Source organism: Haliaeetus albicilla, chromosome Z, assembly GCF_947461875.1.
Source record: "Haliaeetus albicilla chromosome Z, bHalAlb1.1, whole genome shotgun sequence".
In the NCBI taxonomy this organism is placed as follows: Eukaryota; Metazoa; Chordata; class Aves; order Accipitriformes; family Accipitridae; genus Haliaeetus; species Haliaeetus albicilla.
Genome location: NC_091516.1, coordinates 64,322,072 through 64,344,477, shown reverse-complemented (window position 1 = coordinate 64,344,477; position 22,406 = coordinate 64,322,072). Strand labels below are relative to the sequence as shown.

The 22,406-nt window shown below is 42.5% G+C and overlaps 3 protein-coding genes across 3 annotated transcripts in view; 2 read left to right on the top strand and 1 right to left on the bottom strand.

The window, feature by feature from the left end:
• The window catches only part of ACOT12 (acyl-CoA thioesterase 12), a 33,631-nt gene extending 21,471 nt beyond the window's left edge, over nt 1-12,160 (top strand). Inside the window, exons 11-15 of the mRNA XM_069777188.1 lie at nt 813-896; nt 7,439-7,572; nt 9,013-9,141; nt 10,254-10,380; nt 11,216-12,160. Coding sequence (XP_069633289.1) covers nt 813-896; nt 7,439-7,572; nt 9,013-9,141; nt 10,254-10,380; nt 11,216-11,350 — 609 coding nt within the window. The 3' untranslated portion in view covers nt 11,351-12,160. The remainder of the gene's footprint in view (nt 1-812; nt 897-7,438; nt 7,573-9,012; nt 9,142-10,253; nt 10,381-11,215) is intronic.
• The window catches only part of DHFR (dihydrofolate reductase), a 638,672-nt gene that overhangs the window by 266,170 nt on the left and 350,096 nt on the right, over nt 1-22,406 (top strand). The gene's annotated exons all lie outside the window — the stretch shown is intronic.
• Nucleotides 15,502-22,211, bottom strand: ZCCHC9 (zinc finger CCHC-type containing 9). Its single transcript, XM_069777187.1, has 5 exons — nt 21,503-22,211; nt 20,194-20,344; nt 19,820-19,912; nt 18,640-18,708; nt 15,502-16,461 (listed from the first exon to the last, which is right to left on the bottom strand). Exons 1-5 carry the CDS (start codon nt 21,848-21,850, stop codon nt 16,346-16,348), a joined length of 777 nt encoding a protein of 258 aa, XP_069633288.1. The 5' UTR covers nt 21,851-22,211; the 3' UTR covers nt 15,502-16,345.

The following is a 22,406-nucleotide window of genomic DNA, read 5'->3' as shown; positions in this document are numbered from 1 at the left end:
TAAATATCGTGTCAGTGTCAAATTTTTGTAGTTAAATTTTCATTGCATTTAAGATCCCAGTGGCTTCCAGAAATTTTACCAAGTCTTTTTCCATTACATGAAAAAATAAATAATTGAGAATTATAATGCAGGAAGTTATTTGCTGTTAACAGTGGCATCTCACTGTTTGAAGCAGCATTTCTTTTCTGCAAAACAATAAATATGCACACAGTGATAAAAATGGCTTACTTACTTAAGATTTATTTAATATTAAATTAAAACCTGTCATTAAGACTCTCAGGCTGTATTCTCTGTATACAATGGTTAAATGAGAACTCCATCCACTGTAGTCAAGCATAAATAATGGATATATTTGTACTTTCTCTGCTCTGAGCCTGTTGTGTAAAGCAATTGCCAAGACAGACTGCAGCTTGATAGCAATGAAGAGGTTAATTTCCTAATAGGTTTTAATTACTTAGGAGGAAGATGGACAAAACCATTAATTTAGTGGTCTGAGAGGTTACCTGTATTATCTCTCTGGTGGTCACAGTTTTTCTCCACTGCTTTATAATTGGAGAAGCCAAAAGTAGTATTTTGTTGTTGTTTAATTAGGGTTGTTTTGCCAACAGCCATGTGAGCACATAATCTAGCTATTGAAGCATTTAATTCAGAAACTATTGGACTGTTTTCTGGAAGGAAAACACTTATGGGAAAAACAATGGCATTTGTTTGCGATTGAGGGGTAATGATAGAAAAAGACCATCTCATTTCTGCAATGTTCAGTGAAATGTACCTTTACCCCTTCATTTTCAGAAATGTATCTTGCATTTCAGGCATATGTGAGTTACAGCAATATAGCTGCACTGACACACCTAGCAGCGAAACCAGGATGGGAAATAACCAGTACACTGGATGATGTAAGTGCATAATTGTGGCATAGCTGCATGGCCACTTTAGTTATGTTTCTCCCTAAGAGCTGGGCGGAGAAAAGCAATGTTTTACATTTGTAAATAAATACATTGGCTTGGCAGTATTTGCTTTTACTGTGGCTAAGGCTGAAAACCAAAACTCCCAGAGTTTCCGTGAAGTGTTGTGTGATGGGTCGACCCTGGCTGGACGTCAGGTGCCCACCAAAGCCGTTCTATCACTCCCCCATCCTCAGCTGGACAGGGGAGAGAAAAATATAACAAAAAACTTGCGGGTCGAGATAAGGACAGGAGAGATCATTCACTAATTACCATCACGGGCGAAACAGACTCAGCTTAGGGAAAATTAGCTCAATTTATTACAAATCAGCCAGAGTAAGGTAAATGAGAAATAAAACGAAATCTCAAAACACCTTCCCTCCACCCCTCCCTTCTTCCCGGGCACAACTTCACTCCCGGATTTCTCCACCAAGCCCCCCCAGCGGCACAAGGGGGACAGGGATGGGGTTTACGGTCATCACATGTTATTTTCTGCCGCTTCACCTCCTCAGGGTGAGGGCTCATCACACTCTTCCCCTGCTCCAGCGTGGGGTCCCACCCACGGGAGACAGTCCTCCATGACCTTTCTCCAACGTGGGCCATTCCCACGGGCTGCAGTTCTTCACGAACTGCTCCAGCATGGGTCCTTTCCACAGTGTGCAGTCCTTCAGGCACACACTGCTCCAGCGTGGGTCCCCCACGGGGTCACAAGTCCTGCCAGAAACCCTGCTCCGTGGGCTCCTCTCTCCACAGATCCGCAGGTCCTGCCAGGAACCTGCTCCAGCGCAGGGTTCCCACGGGGTCACAGCCTCCTTCGGGAACCCACCTGCTCCGGCGTGGGGTCCTCCACGGGCTGCAGGTGGATATCTGCCCCACCGTGGACCTCCCTGGACTGCAGGGGGACAGCCTGCCTCACCAGGGTCTTCACCACGGGCTGCAGGGGAATCTTCGCTCCGGCGCCTGGAGCATCTCCTCCCCCTCCTTCTTCACTGACCTTGGTGAAGGCTTGTTTCTCTTACATGTTCTCACTCCTCTCTCCGGTGGCTATTTTCTCCCCGTCCCAACTTTTTTTTCCTTCTTAAAAACGTTATCACAGAGGCGTTACCACTATCACTGATTGGCTCGGCCTTGGCCGGCGGCGGGTCTGTCTTAGAGCCGGCTGGTATGGGCTCGCTCTCTCTCGAACACAGGGGAAGCTTCCAGCAGCTTCTTACAGGAGCCACCCCTGTAACCCCCCCCGCTACCAAAACCTTGCCACATAAAACCAATACATGTTGCAAAGCAACCTCTGATTGTCCAGAGTGCTGTGCAACCTGGAAGTGCCATGGAGTTCTTCCTAAGATGGTCTGAATGGCTGGCGAACATGGGACTTGGGATCCCAGAAGGGCGGGCTTGCCACCAGCTGATCAGTTGGTCTTGTTGAGCAGCACACAGGAGATTGTAGAAACACAGACAAATCCATATCTCATTTCTGTGAGGTGTTTTCTTTACCACAACTGACTTGCTTCTGTGGTTTTGCCATATTGTTTGATTCCAGCAAAACACCAAACTTGGACTTCTTTGTTTAGGCAGTGCTGTTGACAATCTGTGGGGCTTTTCATGTCACTGTGATAAGCAAAATGTGTGCCACAGTCTGTAATATATTGCCTTTACCAGCTTTGCAGCATGGGAGATGTTTCTAAGTAGCAGGCGTTATCTTGTGATAGTTCCAAGTGGACACTGCCAGTTGGCAGGTCACAGCAATTTGTATACCATATTTTTCAGTCTCTGTCTTCTCAGAAGACCACTTGACTCTTTTTCTATGCACGTTTTTCCTTTCAGATGTTTTTCTTTCTGCCCTTTTTCTATTAAAAAATTACAAAAGCCTGAAAGCAAAGCACCTCTCTGTTTATCAGTCAGTGTTATAAGCTCAAAATCAATAAGGAATCTTGTGTAAGCCAGTTTCAAGATAGGAAGATGCTATTAAGAAAACCAGTAGCAACATAATTTAGCTGGGAAAAATGAGTTTTAACCTAGTTGCAGAGCATGTTTTCCAAACTATTGAGAGAGATCTGTTAAGGTTTGGTTTCCGAAATATGGTTAGTGAGTGGCAGATTACTTTAAGATCATGTAGATTCAGAGATATTTTGGGACAAGAAAAGATTGTTACAATCTTTTAGTCTGATCTCCTGCATGTCACAGACTATGAAACTTCACTTACTGATTCTTGCATCTAGTCAATAAGCTACTTGAGTAAGACAATATATAAATCGTAAGGAATTCCAGTGATGGCATATCTTCCAGTTCCATGTGTAGGTTGTTCCAGTGGTTAATAACTTACAGTAAACACTGCTGTGCCAAATAAATGACAGACAGCACTTATGCTGGAGAAAGCAAGCTTGAACAATCAGACTGAAACGTCAAGTGTTATTTTCAAGCCTCTGCTAAAACTGTATTATTATCCATGTGAAACTTCCTTTCTGCATCCACTGGGACTGCCACAATCTCAGTTTCTTTCTTAACCCTAAATCATAGAATCATAGAATCGTTTAGGTTGGAAAAGACCTTCAAGATCATCGAGTCTAACCATAAACCATGCCCACTAAACCATGTCCTGTAGTACCCTGTCCACTCGCTTTTTGAATATCTCCAGGGAAGGTGACTCAACCTCTTCCCTGGGCAGCACATTCCAATGTTTGACAACCCTCTCAGTAACAAAATTTTTCCTAATATCCAACCTCAATCTCCCTTGCCTCAACTTTAGGCCATTTCCTCTTGTCCTGTCTCCAGCCACCTGACAGAAGAGACCAGCACCCACCTCACTACAACCCCCCTTTAGGTAGTTGTAGAGAGCGATCAGGTCGCCCCTCAGCCTCCTCTTTTCTAGACTAAACAGCCCCAGCTCCCTCAGCCGCTCCTCATAAGACTCGTGCTCCAGCCCCCTCACCAGCTTCGTTGCCCTTCTCTGGACACGCTCCAGCAATTCAATGTCTTTCCTGTAGTGAGGGGCCCAAAACTGAACACAGGACTCGAGGTGCGGCCTCACCAGTGCCGAGTACAGGGGAACAACCACCTCCCTGCTTGAAACCTGTAATAGAACCAGCACCAAATGTTGTGAAGAAATTACTTCATACAAAGAAACAAAACCCATGCCCTTTCTGGATGACATTTTAAACCAGCATGATGTTATTTCTCTCCCTCAGCAAGCCACCAGGTACCTTCCAGTATTACTGGAGTCTGGAACTTTTTCCCCTTTTTGGATATCTTAAAATAGTCTTGATAGTAAGATCTGTCTCTAAGCCATTTAGGCCTTATCTGGTAGAAAATCTTGAGTAGCTTTTTCTAGCTGTTCTTTCACCTAATTGAAGTAGGTATCTGAAATCCAGCAAAATCTCAGGCAGGATGTGGGACGCAAATCACACTGATGCTGTCAATGGGTGGAGAGTAGCCATTGTTCTGGACATTTCTGCATTATCTGGCATTGTTAATCATTAGATATTCCTTAAAGAAGTGGCAGGGAAGGATGTATGCAGTGAACAGTGATAGCAAACCATACTTAGGATTGTAGGCTGCTTCAGTTGTTGTGTCCTATTTATTCCATTAGGAAGTCTTCTTGCTTATATAGTATTTACTTGCAGGCACAAAGTAGACTGCTGACAAAGTGTGGATGTCAGCAGTAGGCAGAGGGTACATTTGTCACCATATGTGACTGTATGCTTACCTCTAAATTAATGCACTAGGTGGATCAGATTTGCTCTTTGGTAAAGAAAGTGAGAATGAAACCTATCTTGGACTTTACCCATACAGTTCCTCCTGTCAAATTTAGATGTGCACTCAAGTGCCTAAATGCTGGTATAGATGCAGCTCCAAGGAAGGCTTTCTGCCAGCTCCAGTTCATGAAACTTAGTGTCTTGGCAAATGTTAGTTTGGTTCACTTGTCACTGTTACACGCTCACTTTTGTCAGTTTTGCAAATGTGAGCACAAGAGAGTATCCCTTAAGAAACTGTATCTAGCTCAGAACATGACATCATCTTTCTCTAAGCACTGCAGGCCAGCACGTGCACATCATACTGGTCTTAATGTTTCTGCACTCATACACAAGGTCTTGATCCTTGTACTTAGGGTATACAGTGGCGTAGACACAGAACAACTACTTAGCCTTCTCTGATAGACACTGATAGCAGCATCTCCAGTCAAACAGATCTCTTCAGTGTCCACGAAATGGTTTCTTGGGGAGAGGCTGAAAGAACAAATAGGAATCAGGTAGTAGTGCTGATCGGTGCTCTGCCTGAAAGCAGTCATACTATAGAAAGGAGACTGTCAAAAACATTAGACTGAACTGTATTTTGGGATGAAATATTCTAATAAGTAGGTTTTGCAAAGCAGCATGTGCTTCTCTGTATGCACAGGATTTGTTCCCTTTTCCCTTGGAACTAGAATGACCCCAAGCTGATTGACAGTTTTTGAAGGTAGAAAGTGGCACTGTGAGCTCTTTGACATAGAGCCACAAGACTTGTAGGCTTATAGTAATAATCTAGCCTTGCCAATGTTCATTTAGCAGAGACATGTTTTAACAGCTGCACCTCCTACCTTGTTTTGTGATTTTTCAAGTCTCAAAGACTCCTAAGACAACATGATTTCTTTTCTATGCCTTAGAACAATATTGATCCATGCATCCTGTAGCTGGTTTCTAAAGCTCTTAGGCCTTTTGTTTTATGCCAAACTTTACTTCAGCAAGATGCTTGCTGGATTATGTTGGGGTTTTTTTCCTATTTCAAAACATGAAAATACAAAACCATACAAAATCTGTGTTGTTGCACAAATGCTTCGTTAACTAAAATATTGTTAATTATTGATATAGGAAAAAAACAACAGAGATGATGAAGCTTATGAATTTTGTATCACTTAGAAATGAAAATCTGTTAAACCTTTCTAGGATTTGAGAAGCAATTTAGCACATCAGATTAAAATTTGGGAATAAAGTCCACTAATTCTAAGCACTCTCTTCTACCCATCTTCTTCCATTATACAGGGTTTATGGAACATGCAAGCCCTTCTTTTGCAAGCATTGTATATACATTGTTACGTGCAGGTTATTAGTTTTGAATTCTCTATGTTAGAATTTAGGCCTATGGCTAGAAATAGACCCAAAATAATCAAGACAATATACTGCAAATGTGGGACAAGAGAGTCAAAACTATGTTTTGAAATAGTTTTTCAATATATCATTAACTCCAGGTGCTTTGCTTCACGGTAAAGAATAGAGGAGGAAAAAAAAGATATTTTGGAAAAACAAATGTTGAGTCATTTTAGGGGAAGGGGGTATGGGCCAATGTGTGACTGATTTGCATGGAGGAAGGGAGCTGAAGTAGTTGAACTTTACTAATTACTAATAAAAGACAAGCTACTGGACTGCATAGATTGGAGAGGTGGATCAAGGATCCCTCTTAAAGCTTGGAAAGTGCTTATGTAAAAATCTGGTCTCCTTTGGATGTCTCCAGATAAGCTCCCCAAAGCTGCAATTTGCAGGATTGCTGGATATATTCCAAAATCCAGATGGCAGGGAGGGCAGTTGCTTGGTTTGTCTTATTTTGATGAAGTCTCACACATACTGCAGGGATGCTTGTCTCATCTAGTGTGGCCTCACTCCAGCTTGCTTCTGCTCACCAGTGCCACATCCAATGGATTCTACTCTGTAGTTTCAAATTTCTGGAAAGATTTAGGTAACCATCACCTTTAGATACTTTACCTAAACCTACCTTAATAAAGTTTCTTCCTTTCCTTCCTAATAAATTGTATGTTACCTTTCCTTGCTCTCCCATATTTATGCTGTATTTCTGTAACTCGACCTGGCTCAAGGGCCAGGTAATGAAAATGGCAGAATTCTGGACTGGTACCAACATGCCCAGGTCTAAAAAGTCCAGTCTCCTGTCAACAATTACTATGCCAAATTCACAAAAAGAACTGCTTGAGGTCCTCAGGTTGCCCCATTACCTTTTGGAGTTAGTGAACTGAGCCCTGTAGGAGAAGACTTTCTATAGAAAGGCTGAGAAGAGGCTTTTACCTTCATTCCTAAGTGGATCTGCTGTTGTTTATGAAAGTGATGACATCGACGTGGTCCTGACAGAAGAAAATACAGTAAAATAACTCAGGTTTTTTCCAAGGCACCTGTAGAGTGAAGAGTATTTAGAGACTATGTATGCATAGTGTGAGAAAGAGGTCATAGTGGCCTCTAGCTCATTCAGTTCCACTTGCAAGCTAATTCAGCTATCCCTAACCAGATGTAATTAAAACTGTGTGATGTCGCTATGCTATCAGTGTACTTTATTTTACATTGTGCTGGATTTTAATGTAAAACTAATCTTGAATACTTATCTGCCTTTCATCTGTCAGATATAGTTTCATAGGTACTCCTGAGAAAATCTGCTTAAGTCCTAAACGTGTAACATTTATAAGTGTTAAAATATTTATAATAATCATTCTTTGTTTTTAATATGTTGTTCACTTTTTTCAGATAAAAATATGGACTCATGAGGAGGGTGATGTGTTGTCACTCAAAGTTGAAATGCAAGTGCAGATACCATCACACCTAGCTTTCTTCCTTTTGTCTGACTTCACATTCCGCCAACAATGGGACAAACATTTCTTGTAAGAACTTACCTTTTGTTAAGACTGTTTGAATCCACTGACAACTAACCTTTTCTCATACAAATATTTTTTGAGATGTTGACACTTTTCCACCTAATTAAGAAGAAATTGCTGTAAGAAGTTGACATTAAAGATTCATTAGTCAAAGTATGGATTGAGTATTTTACCTTAAAAATAAAATTTAATTTCTCCTTAGTCTGATTTTAAAATACAGTTGCCCTTGACTGTCAGAAGAGAGAGCTGGGACAGAGGTTACCCTTTTCTAAAATGAACACAATTCCATGCCTAGACGTGTGTATGTTAAAAGGTTTAACTTCAGTAAGTGGCATATAAGCTGAGGTGGGTATATTGTGCATGCTCTCTGTAAGAAGTAAGGCAAAGCTGTGGCCTCCTTCATGTCTCTGTTTTTTAGGACACTGATGCTCAGCTTCATCATACAGTCAAAGTGAGAAATCAGGAAATGGCATTCTTCAAAATGCATATTTTAAGAAAAATAACCTCTTATAGAGTGTATCTGAATTGGAATGGGTTTCAGAATTGCTGTAAAAGGTGTTTGAGGGTTTTTTTATTTACCTTGCATAGAATAATGATTAGAGACAATTGAGTTGATATACTAATTTGATTTGGTGAATATTCTCTTAAAGGAGAAGCTTTTTTCAATTAGTCATTCTATCCTGAAAGATTTTTATCAGAGGGTGAAAGGGAAAGCTTAGGGATATTTGAAAATTTACACTCTCTGCTGAATTTATGGCTTGTAACAAATGAAATCTGAAGAAATACTATGTTGATTTTCTATTTCTACAGCCCAAAATCTCAGCTTTCTTATGACTACCATGAAGCCTGATGGACTGGTCAAAATGGAATACCGGCTTAGCAGTGCTTATTGCTAAGGCAGTAGAAACTTAAATTAAATAAATCAATTACTGCTAGTGTATAGAAAAATTCTGACTTTTTTTTGTAGTGAAAACTCAGAGATAGTGATCAGTACTTCCAAGACAGTTAAAGAGTGTGTCCTATCCAGGTGGTCCCATCTGAACAGAGTAGAACACAACTTTGAATAAAATTTTACAAATGCTTCCTGAGTGTCTTTCCTGTGGTGTGTTGGATGGACAATGTTTGGTCATTCAGCAAGTATTACAGCTTGCAAGCTAATGTCATTCCAAACAGGAATCGACAGTATGCAAAAGATATGCTTTTAAGACATTGCTCCAGCACCTTGCAGGACTTTTTAAAAATTTTATGGGACAGAGAGGTAGTGTCAGATGAGGTGTTGCAGAAAACCTTGATTTTTCACTCTGTGTTCCTCTCTCTTCCTTGCTGCCTGAACATGAAAATTGTAGGCTTAATGTTAGGATGGAATATATGTTTGTACTGTGTTTTTCATAGAAGTTGCTGTTGCATACATCAGGGTCTGCATATGTGTGTTAAATGTATTTGCAGAACTTGTGAGGTCCTACAGGCTGTGAATGAAGATGAGAAAATATATTATGTTACGTCTCCACCCATGACTGACCATAAACCCAGAGACTTTGTGATTCTTGTGTCTCAAAGGCAACCCTGTAAGCCAAGGTGAGTATGCAATTTCAAGTTTAACTGTGACCACTTTGGAGCTGCAGTTTTGATTACTGTTGACTTTTATCTGGGCATGTCATTGCGTGACAGAGATGATATTCTATTTTTTAAGAAATTAGATTAGTACCCGATTTAAAATACAGGTGTTGATGCCTGAGTTTGCACAACCAGATTTGTTTTGCAATGTGAAGGTGCAATTAAGTAAATTCAGAGCATGAAGAATTTGTAGCGTAGTCCAGTATTGCTTCTTTGATAGTGACTCTTCAGGAGTGATCTGTCGTGAGGGAATATAGGCCAGAGTTCCAAACAGGCAATTTGGAAAAAAATATGTCCCAGAGGGCCTGTCAATATGCTGAGGCGCATAACTGGGAGTTGTCTGTTTGTTGGCTTTAAGTGCCTTTTTGTAATCCCATTTAATGTAAATCTGGAGATAGTCTTATTGAAGGGAGTGCTTGGCCTTTCTTGAAACCTCAGTGTGACAGATTTATTCTGTCGGTAAATTTTGCTGCTGAATTTGGTTTAAAAAGTCCCTTGATCAGTTTAACATACATTGATTTTTTTTAATTAGATTTCCTTTTGTTCTTGCATAATGAAACATGGATAAATGGGACCATTTGGCATATCTTATCATTCTTTATTCTCAATTTCTTTTCTTATATTTGGTAATTCTTCTTGTTAACAGAACATTGCTTCTAAAAGGCAGTATTCTGTACTGTGCTTGCTTTTTTCTCCCCACATCTGGGAATTGAATCATGTCTACCTTTGCTGGGGCACACTGTAAAACCTCTTAGTAAGGGTTGCTCCTGGACCCTATTTCTGTAAACATGGGTCATGGAGAGCAGGATAAATTAAAAAAAGGAGGTCATGTATGTGGGTGATTGTTCTGTGGCCTTCCACAGAAGTCTTCTTGAGTGGAGTCTGCGACAAAGCCTTAATGAGACTCAAGAGAGCTGAATCTTTTAACATGTATCTTTAAACATACAGGGGCTTTTTTGCCTTCATATGAAAATGACATCTTTGGTATTGCTGTGTATACTCTGTAGTCATTTACATGTATCTTTTTTAACATCTTGTTGAAGAAATGTTTGATTCTTCCCCTTGCCCTGCAGTGAACCCTACATAGTAGCTGTAAAGTCAGTTACCCTCATGTCTATGCCACCTTCTTCAGAATACTGCAGAAGTGAAATCCTTTGTGCCGGATTCCAGATCTATGGTGACAGCAACAGCTCCTGTACGGTGAGTAGTTCTGCAGACCTCAGCTGTGTCTCCTTTCCTGTAGTATTACATGTGCCTGTAATCTCATTTGAGCTGACACTCTAGAACAGTAACAGCAATACAACAAAAAAGTCAGTTTCCCCAGAGTTCAGTGTGGTGATGAAGACATTCTTTACTCCACAAAGTGGAATCTGTCTTGCCCAAGTTTGACCAATCTGAATGTTAGGAATGAAATCTAAACTAAGCACTGGAGATGGCCAGGCACCTCCAGAGAGTCATTCATTCAATTCTGAAATACACTTCTAGAAGGTGTGCATTAAACTGGTCTCTGGTGGTGTCCATCTCTCTTCACTGACTACAGAGGAAGTCCAAGGAATTAGTTCAGATTAAAAGCTTAACTTTAACTTTCATATGTCAGAAATTATGCAATCTGAATCCCATCTCTGGACCAATGACAATGTTCCTCTTTTGTTCTTTTCCATGGGAAGGATATAATTAAGAAAATACAGTTCTGAAAACATTCAGCAACTCTTGGTGGCTGGGATTCTTTTTTCAGGCAACAGCTTTGTTCATAAAGCACATATATTTAACAGGTTACACGTGATGTTTCTTGCTGCACTGCTGTGTACATTTACCTACAGCTGCTTGAGGACCTGGCAGTAGTGAGGACACTGAGATCACTAAAGTACTGTAAAAAAGGCATGCTCTTTTTGCTAATTATTGCCTTCAGTTTCACAAACACTATGTGTTTCTATTTGCATCCATGAAAACTTTGATACTCATCTAGGCTCTGCAAAAAACAGCTAACTATTGCAATCTGTAAGCTTTTTTGTTTCATTTGTTTTTGTTTAAACAGGTGTGTTACTTCAATCAAGTGACATCAGGTGTTATGCCTTACTTAGCTGCAAATCTTACTGGCTCATCAAAATCCATTGAAGACACTGCTTTGGAATGTATAAAGTTCTTGGAGCTGAAAGGCAGCAAGTACTGAAGTTAAAAATGGATTTCTGAAGAGACCTCTAAAGGTTATCAAGCAGTACTGGTTTAAATTCCTGCATGTGTTGTTGATCATTTTTCTACAGGTTAGTTACTTTGGATCATGTAGCCAATATTGGGCTTGAGCTTGAGAATATCTAGTACAAGCATTTTCTATCAAATTTAGATTAGGCCTTAGGCTCTAAATTCAATTTCTAATTTTAAAAAGATGAAGGGAGAGATTCTGCTCTTGATTGCATTACTGAATTTTGTATAAATGGGGGCAGAACTTGGCCCAGTAAAACTGTAGCTCATGAGACTATTTCACTATTTTAATGTTACATTGAACGTAATGGCATCCAGTCAGTTTTAAATCACTAAATACCACCCTGTGTAATTTGCAGAGAAGTGGTGCTACTAAGTAGTTTATCCAGTGCTCTGACAAGGTTGTGCGGGTATGCGCACCCATTATAAATTGATTACACCCCATGTAAGTTAGTGTTTGTTAATGTTTGTATTTTACCTGTTAATACTTGTAGTTTATCTGTGACTTCCTATAAATTATTGTTTCTGATGTTACAAATCCATTGTAAATTTTATTACGGTATCCCTGGAATGGCTTCAGATGTTGTTCCAGAAAGACTGCTTTGTAGTGGTGGTGGGGACTGTTGGCCTCTTACAGAAGTGCCATGAACTCCTGCTGGCGAGTTCTATGCAAGACTGTTCTGCTAGCATTGAATAAATGCAGAACAGTAAGACTCTTGGATCCACTCCCTCACAGATGAAAAGGGAGAATGGTTTCAGAGGTTTTATTGTGGTGTGTCTACTTTGTTTTCTGCTCTTATGTTTGCTCAAAAGAGCCTTGTTCAGAAAAACAAGTATGATCATCAGCAGTTAGATTGTAACATGAATGCAGGGGTGTTAACAGGATCGAAGCATCTGAACTGTAGCAGTGCCATTTTATCTTACTGCAGTCTCGTAATTGGTAGAGCGAGAGCTCTAGGGGTCTGGTCCAGTTCTCACTTAAACACATCTTCAATTTAACCTATAACCAGATCAAAGCTTTCATCAGTGATTTATAGGTTACAGCATGCCTGCACATTTTGCATATGGCATCTCTACCAAGCACAGCAGAAGAGACACCAGCTGGAGCCCTGGAAGCTCTCTGGGTATACTAGCACTGCGAATCACCTGCCCTCTCAACAAACCTAGTTCGGCTTGGGTACAGCCTTGAACCAAAACATTAGTGAAATCGGCTGCTGTCTTCTATGTCTAGCAAAGGCGGCCACTGTATGCCGTACAACACAGGCATACCTTTGCCCTAGTAATGAAAAAAGTAAAGCAGGTCCTGGTCTGTGCCTCTGGAGGAGAGACTAGATCCAGATCGTGATTTTGGATCATCATTTTGATCATGTGAAGGTGCAATACCTCAGTCTAGGGAGTGAGGACGGCGGTTTCAGGGCAGCCCCCTCCAGTGTGTGAAAACTGCTGAGGCCCTGCTTGTCTCCTCCTGGCTCAGCAGGCAACGGAAGGGTCTGGGTCCCCTCCATGGGCCAGGAGCTCAGCTCTCCGATTCCTGCCCACACTTGCTGTGTGCAGATGATGGCAGACGAGCTCTTGAGTGGGCAGGTATGTCTCTGTGGTCCCGATTTTTAGTGAACAGAGACACCTAATGTTCAGCTCTGAATACATGCGTGACACATCAAGGAGAAAGAGACCAAATGCTGCCCGCACCAAGCATTTCTTACCAGCTATTTGGGAGGCTTCCTGTACAGCACCGTTTATAACCTGACTTTAGAGCACAGACACACTGAGCTCAGCTGTGGGGCTACTGCAAGGGCTAACTGGAGAGCATGCTTTGGCATTTTTGAAATATTAGCATTCTGCCAAGCTCATGCCTACACGAGAGGTTCTGCCTTCTGCCCCCAACACTAAGACCTTGGCCATTGTAGCGCAAAGCACTGCAAAGCCAGGCCACATTCTGGATGCAGCCACCACACACTGTTGGGGGTATAGGGGGAGAGAGTCTTTTTGACATAGACCGAGGACTGTATTTTACCAACCTCTGTGCAATTTCTAAGACAAGGAGATTCAGGTTTCTGGCACGCAAACTTTGCTTAAAGTCTAATTATTTGCCTAACTTTAAAATTTATTTGTGGGCACGATGCATCTTTACATGAAGTACCTTTTACAGCTGCTTTTCAAATCACCTTCTTCAACTACACATACCTTTGTGAAATCATCCAAGAAGAGATTAGTGGGTGCATTTAACAAGTAGTTTTGTCCAACAGTTACTGAAGATGCTAACCTGTGCAGCTGTTTTAGAATGTAGTGCAAGTATTTCAGTGCCTCGTTTTCCTCAGGAGTCACTGAAACAGAGGACAAGAGGGAGAGGTACATGCTTCCAGCTCATGTATGATTACCTGAAAACAGCTGCTGCCTGTATACTGAAATTCTCACAGAGACCATACCCTGCAATTTTCTAAGTCTGAAGAAGTCCATTATTTCTTCTCAGAGGACAAGAGCAGTAGTCAGGTGTAGCAACCCAAGAACTATTTTTATAGTGCAACATGGATCAAAGCAACAGGTATGAAACTCAAGTGATCCAGGGATGGTTGTTAGGCGCACTGACCTCCAGAGGAACACTACAAGGAGGACTGCATCACTGTGCTGAAGAGAAGGCTGGGCTCAGAAGGTGGGCAAGCTGGATACTAGCATACCCTGCTTTGTGCTCCATCATTTTGAGAACAAAGGTTAGTCCACCACTTCTTGTGGGATTTCTTTTGCCACAACTGCCTTCTCAGTCATCCTTGTTTTAGCAGTCCCTTGTGCCAAGCAGAAGTGACATGATCAGCTGTGGGAAGGGAACAGTGAATTTTCTCTTCCTCCAACTTACATGTTGTACACCATTTAACTTAGCAGTCTGTCAAAGGGATGCTTCTGCCTCAAGATTGCAGTAGCACAGCTGGGTGACCACGTCTTACTCAGAGCCTGAGATCCACAGCAGCCATTTCCTCAGGAGGAGGAATATTACAATTTTTAAAGACAGGAAACGATCTAAAACGATGCTTTCTAAACAATATACTTATTCATGTAACAGAAACGGAAACACGTTCTAAGCTAGGATAAATGTCTGTTGCAAAATGTCCACATTAAAGTGATACTGCTTTGAGCTTTAATCCAATTGTTAATTAAAACTCTGTAGTTAATCCTTGATTTCATCCACATCCACTCCTCTTCCCCATTTAAATGTGTGCTCACATTATTTTAAATGGAATATACATGCCCTATCGTAGTCAACCTAATGTGCCTTTGTATCCAGAGTAGAACAAGGAAACCTAAAATAAGAGCTCTAACTACTCTGTTCTTTAGCAGTGTTTTATTAAAGAGAATTAACATATACAAATATAAAATATATCCACACAGTTAAATTCCTGTATTTGGTTTTTTGCTGTAAGAAAAGTACATTCCAAGGCTATGGTTTCCGTGGCTGGTCCTAAGCACCTCAAAACCCAGTTCTGAGCTCAAGTTTGCTCTCTGGTGTTCCTTCTGTGTTCTCACCAAGGCGACATATGGACCATTAGGACACTTTTACTGGAAGGGTAAACTAATTCTTCAGAAGCAGTAGCTTTACCACTGTGCAGCTTTCCCTTAAGGACTGCTGCTTATTACTGTATAAAGCATGCTAAGTTTTTAGAAGGCACATTTAAGACTTCTGGGACACTGAAGTACCGTATTTGTCTGATGGCAACCACAGCTGCAGTAGAGGACTGAGAAGCCCAATGGTGCAGGGACACAGGCTCACATCTACACAGCACAGCGGAGCGCTGCACAGACACCCTGCACAGCACCTGCCCACACGGCCCAGAACCGTGTCAAGACGACGGTTCAGAACAAAGCACCGTGTGTGAGATGAGCTTGAGGTGCACTCCTCCAGTAACATCGCGCTTCCTTGTTCATCTTAGGCAAGATGATCAGACACAAGTGAAAGCCTACCACCATTGGCTGCATAAGCTGAATTACTACAGTATTGGGAGAGCTGTTGCAGGAGCTCCATTTTGAGTAGGTTTTCTAACTTTTTTTAATACATATCAGTTTTTCTATGGCTGCAGTTTTCAGGCTGCAGTCTACATTAAAAATAAATAAACCTGCCAGTAAGCAGGCATGTGTAATACAAAGCACAGTTTATTCACAACTCACCAAGGGATACAAACACTGAAGATTTTTGAGCACTTTCCTTGAAAAAAGTAAAGAAACTACGCAAGCTGCTCACTTGCTCTCCAACTCTTTTCAGGAGTATTCTGTTAGTGAACAAATACTCAATCCAACATGCATAAACAATCACGTTAATGCATGTACATATTTTACCTGACCTACCATGAGCTGTGGGAATTGCATCCCCCAGCTCTACAGGCTGCAGAGTTTACCTGATTACTCGGCCACAGGACTGCTCAAGCTGGCACATACAGAGCAAGAAAACAATTATTTCTAAAAGGAGAAGGCAAAACCAAACCAGAACCCAAAAAGACTCTTTAGAAAATACCCACAATCCCTTTCATAGAAATAGAGAAATACTCTTAGTAATATCAGCATGATCGTGTTCATCTCTGATAAGTACAAGCAGCACTTTTAAGATAACAATACTGACCACTGAAATCCAGTGGTCATAAACCCCCATGATAAAATGCACATACCCTGTTTGGTTACTGCAACCAGATCCCTGTTATGAGAAGAAGCCAGTTTCCCTCTTCAGAAGAGGGAATGCTGAGAGATACATTGCAGAGATACATAAAAATAAGAGATACACTTGCTGTGTTTCTGGTGTTCCCAACTTTTCAGTAAGCCCGGTGAGTTTGGGAGGCAAACTGGAAAAATGAGGGGGAATGAAAAAAAAAGAAAATATTTAGCAGCAGCAGTCTCCTTGATTTTCTGGAACCAGGCAATCCACTCCGTAGTCACTACTACAGAGTGAAGCAGTGCAGGCTAACTGTGGTTTAGAGCCAAGAAGCCTTCAAAAAGTAACAACTTTGGGTACTTTCACTTCTGTTTTTTGCAGCTTCGGCATTTCTGTAATTTCTTCATAATCTGCGCTCATTCCAATGGCCCATCGCCCAACAGTAACCTGATCTGCAGAGCAAGAGACAAGAGATTATGGAAAGGCTAAGCATTACCATTATATCAAACTTTGCATTTGAGGAAGATTTGGCCCACAAGGGCCTGTCATTAATTCACCAAAGACCTTTCTGTTTAGTTCTAGCTCTGAAGCCCCCTCTCCTTACACAACTTTAATTTTTTTTTTTTTTCCAAATTGTGTTTAGTAAACCCCCTTTCTTCCCCCATGCAGATTGTCAGGGTTCAGAAGTCATTAGTACATGTTTTTTCCTATTTGACTGTCCAAAGAAATATTCAAGGAGTATGCAGATGATATATTAGCTCTCACTTAAGTCCAAATAACTCTTATGATGAAGATTACAGAGTATGTCAAGCATCTCTGGATATAAAGGAAAGACCTTCTCTATTATACAGATGAAAAAACTAAGCCTGAGGAGGCACAACAGAGCAAAATCTACATTTCTCAACTCGCATGCCTGCATATAATCAACATCGTCCCTTTGCTGTTAAATGCTATTTAGGCCAATTCACACCCCCTTCCTAGAGAAAACACTGTGAACCAACTGTATTTCTTTTCTGAATGACAATCTGATTTTGAGAGCAACAAATCAAACCATACCAAGACTATCACACAGTTAAATCAATGTTTACTTGGATTAACTTCTGTACAGTAAAGCAGGCCAAATAACTCCCCCTGACGAAATTATAAGCTGTAGTGCCTAAACTTCTTTGCCAGCCATAGCTACTTTACTGTGGTCTAATAGTACTTTGCATGATGCAGACTGATTTCAAAGAATACTACAATTCTTACCAATGGTGTCACAGTTCCAATTAATTCAACTATTTTTAACCAGCAATACTAGTTTTGAAACATCAGTGTAAAGACTAAGATGTCCCTTGGGAAATTAAACAGCAGTTGTCAGTCTTCATTATGGACACAGAACTTCCCCAAAAAAGGTAGAAAAAAATTCCAGTTCTGCTTCACATGTAATTTAGAGCCCTACTGCCAGAGAGCAAAAACACTTGCATTGGACTGCACTAACAACTGAAGACTGCCATTTCCTGGTAACAGCTGGCCCAGTTTGAGCAACGCCGTTCCCTACAAATGTTTCTTTTCTCCTACTGCATCTGTACAGGTTTTTGATTTACAAAAACTGTTAACCACACAAAGGCAGTTTACCATAGATACGGTGTGCAGAAATCCAACACGGGCTACGTTAACGTTACAGGCTTTCAACTCGGCAGTCATCTGAGTGAGCACTGCCCAAAAATTTGCTATGGCTGATGAGTTTGGGGAAATTTTGAAGTCTTTTAGTATCGGAAACTTCTGTCATACCAGTTAAGACTCAATCTCACTTGGTCTAAACTAGCAAAGCAGCATACATCTAGAATGTTATATGTGGTCTTGGATGCAACAATATCATATATGTAAGATCAGATACAGAAAAAGGCTAAAGTTTAGGCCTGTACTGCCTGCGTTAATATTTCTTACATAAGTTCCACAGAAGTGGCATATTACTAACCCAAAAGTTCTGTAACCCATACAAACGAAGCAGAAAAATGCACAAATGCATCACCACTTCAGCATCAGAATAATTCTTCGTAGTTTGTTTGATGCTTTTGCCTTCCTTAGCACAGCTTTTTTTGTATATCATGTAATTTTTCCACCCTCACAGATAACTGAAGAACATGTAAGCAAGCAGCTTATTAGCCGGTGAATGAAGCTGGACAGATCTCCTGTCTCCTCTTCCTCTCCTGTCTTGAATAACTTGAACACTTGCCTGCACATGCAGCTTTTACAAGCTGCCAGTACCACCACCCTGCAACTGACACTATATTCAGTTCCACCACTTCACACAGGAATCAAAAAGAAGAAACCAGTTTTGTTCTACAGCTGGTAAGTTGTGAACAGCAGTATAAATAGTAGCTAACAAATACACATTAGCTCATGTAATCTTCAGAAACCCACAAGCCAGCTTTTTTTAATGGAAAGTTCAAGTTTTGCATTGCAACTTAATGCCTCCTCCACATACCCCTCAATATAAGCACTCATTCCCAAAGGAAGGTCACCTTTGCTGTTTGCACGTTCTCTTCTCAACCCCTTTTTTCCTGACCAAAGTCAGGCGAAGCAGTAAATAAAGACTACTCAACTGTGCACTCAAACTCCACTCTGTACACTCCCCTGCATCTCACCTGCATTTTGTTTTTCTGGACAGTCTTTTCTGAAGTGCTCCACAGAGCCACAAAGCCTGCAGCCGCCACCTGTTAAGAGAGAAAGCACTTACTCATCTGGGGAAAAATAAAACAAACCAAAACCCCAAACACAGACAACCCTCCTACACTGTTTTGCTCTTATATGTGTATTGAAAAATCTCGTTCTACTTATCTGTAGTGAGAACCTGTAAATAAGATAAGGAAATGTCCCTATGGACGGGTCTGCACTCCTTGGCACAGTCATTTAACATCGTGGAGCAGATACGCAGCCAGCTTTGGAAGCCTGCAAAGACATCTTCCTCTGTCTCTGATGGACAGACAGAGCTGTTGGTAATCACATTGCTCTGTAAGGCATCATATACCACAAATTCCCGTCACCACATGCCGAATATTTCTGATTGGTTGGAAGCTCTCTTTTTGAGAAACAAGCTGAATTCTGCTGAAATTCATACGCAAAGGAATTTCTGAAATTAATAGGCACTCTTGAGAGGCAGGCAATCCAACCGCAGGTACTGAGATGTGAACTATAAATTCTACTCATCATCCAAACATTGAAAGGAAAGTGATTTTTCTTCCACTTTAACTGTGCTGTAAGATCATCCTTTTGAGTTGGCCAGACCTTAAGTTTGTACTGGGAGACAGAATGCTACTTGTTAGTGCCAACAGAGGTATCAGGCAGAGCAGAATCTGAGTGAAATCTTCAAACTTAGATCACATTTCTCGTTGAAGTCACTTAAACTGAAAATGTCCTCTTTCCAGTGAAAGCCCTTGTTTTGTGGGAACACCTCCCCAAGTCTTAAGTTACAGCATGAGAGTATGTTTTTACCACATACTTTGGTACATGTACATTTAAACACACACTGACTACATACAAGCAGCCTATTATGATTTTGTTTCTTTGTATGCCTCTTGATACTGCAAGCACAAGCAAGTTCTCATACTTTGCATCTCATCTCGTTGTTTAACACTGAGTTTACAATTAAAACAGAAATCCCTAGGTAATCAATATTAACACTGAATTCCCCAGAATTAGTCTGCTTTTACCAAGAGTAAAAGACGTTCAGACATTCCTTTCAGCCAGATGTTTATTCGCTTGCACTGTTACTCTGTTCTCTATCAGGTAAGTATGAAAAATGTGTTTTGGTTTTAGTACACTCACCTTCAGCATACAATCCCTTGGGATTATCTGGACATGACCTTGACAGATGCCCCATCTCACCACAGATGAAACATTTTGCATATGGAAATGCCCCTGCAAAATCCCACACAGTTTATGATCCACGTTAAAAACTTTGTAAAGTCACAGACAACTGAGAATACACTATAATGACAATATTTTACTATACTATTATACTGTAATCACTATACTGTCTCTTACACTGTTAGGTTCACTGTTAAAATATTACATTCCTTTAAACACATCAACCTACCTCCTCAGAACAGTTAAATTACTAAGACACAAATCTTGTATTTCAGTAGTCAGAAAACTCATAGACCAAAGCACCTCGAAAAATACAAATTTCTGAGACATACCAACTGCTGGATCTATTTTTGCTTTGCATTTGCTGATGTCATGTTCTGTGGATCCGCACCGGTAGCAGATTCCTGTACCCATATCTTGACTTTCCAGTACGGCAGGACAGTCAGCAACACCGTGGCCAGGTTCTCTACAGTGAAAACACACCTTTGAAAATAAAAATTAAGTTATATGCATTTTCAAAGACAGTTCACATGGAAAAAACAGCACTTACAGGTGATGTTACTAAAGAGTTCACTTACTCCTACTATCTGATTATCACCTATAGCCAGTAGACTTTTACTAGACCACTATTTCTCTTGGCTGAAACCTGGAGGGTACTATCAGATACGTATCTCTAGTGTTGAGATTTGAGGTTACTCTAACATAAAAAGACAAGCATCTGTGAATGGCACTCGAAGACCTGAAAATCCCAGTCTAATAAGGCCTTCTGGCTTTTTAGAAGGCAAACATATCAAGGGATTTTCTCCTCAGGGCAAAAGAGCTAGACAGAAGAGACATTGTAGCCTGTCACAAAATAACTGTCAGTGGTCTATGCCATTCAACCGTATTATTATGGGTACTTTTCTCCTTTTACCAACAACGGACCGCATGGAGTATTCTGTCATTGACAACTGAGTGCCCTGGATGAATGATGATACTTGATTTTGATTACAGCACAGTTCCCCAAGCTCTTTAAGTACTACTGCAGTAAGTGCTTAGGTAAATACAGGCAATGTTGCTCTAGTCCTGTAATTTACTCATGAAGAATCTCTCTCAGATTAATCAGCAGTAACTCTCTTTGCTATGTTCCCAGATTACATTCAGCGTAAGTTCATGGTGAATGCCTAAGTTTGTGCTGAGATAACTGCTTTTAGACAGTCTTGGAGCCTGCTGGAGATCACACTCCAATTCTCAAGCAGAAGATGCTGCAGAAAGAGGCCCAAAACAGCAGGAACACTGTACTGATGAATTACACCTAGAAATGCACTGAAATAGTTTCAGCAGGAGACAAGAAGGGCTGGGAGTTCATCAAAGGGAAGCAAGACCAGTGCTGAACCGGAAGAGCCACGCTAAAGGCTAAGATTTTAGCTGAAATTCATCGTTTGTGTCAAAGTTGAGGTACTCAAGTCCACTTTATCAACTCGCAGCGTCACTTTGCACACGCTACGCTTCTAGCGGGTCAGGCGCTCGGCCTCCTCGCCGAACCACCTCGGCAGCACCGGCAGAGAACGAGGAACCCGCGTTTTCCGCGCGGAGCTCTTCCCACGTTTCTAACAAGCTGCCACGGAGAGGCCAACGCCCGCGACTCGAGGCGAAACTCACCATGGCATTCTTCTTCATTTCTTGCCTCTTCAGCCTCCTCCCCTCCCGCCGCTTGTCCTTCTTCAAGGCCACCGCTACCTGCTTCTGCAGCTCGGCGCCGGCCGCCTCGGCCGCCCGGCCGCCCCGCGAGCCCCGCTTCAGGTACGCCGCAAACCCGTTCACGTCTTCGTTCGGATACTCCTTTTTCCTCCTGTTCTTCCTCCTCTTCCCCTTCCCCGGCTCCGTCCTCGGGGAGAGCGGGCCCGGGCGGCCCTCCCGCCCCCCGGGGCCGCTCACCATCTCCTCCCAGGGCGTCGCATCCAGCGCCTTTTCGCCGGCAGGGCCGGTTCGGCGAGCCCACCGGGTCATGGCAGGGCGGGCGGCGGCCGGGGCACCTCCCGAGCACAGGCGCGCAACGCAGGCCCCGCTCCCTCAGCGAGCCGCGACCCGCCCCGACGCCGTTCGCACCTCTGAGGCGCCCCCGGCCCTCACCGCCCGCCTCCCCGGGGCTGGCCCAGCCGAACCCCCGCGGCCCGTCCCGGGAGTGCGGCGGGGGGGGGGGGGGGGGCGGCGGCGGCGGCGGCGGAGGGGCCCGGCCTGAGGCGGACCCGAGTCCGCCGCGGCAGAAGAGACTCTCTGACGGAGCGGCCCTCCCCGCCCGACGGCTCTCCTGCCCCGCGCCGGAAGTGGAGCCGAGTCCCCCTGGCCGCCGGTGGGGCGGGCGTCCGGCGGCGGCCCGAGCTGACGCCACTTCCGCCCGCGGCGTGCTGCTCTGGCTCCGCGCCCTGCCGCCATCTTGAGGCAGGGCAGGGGCGGCCGGTGCTGCCGCTAGGGGTGAGGGCGGCGCGGCGGAGTACCCCCTCCCTCCCTCCTCCTCCTCCTCCTCCCACTCTGAGGAGGGAGGTGGAGGTGCCGCCGGCGGGCG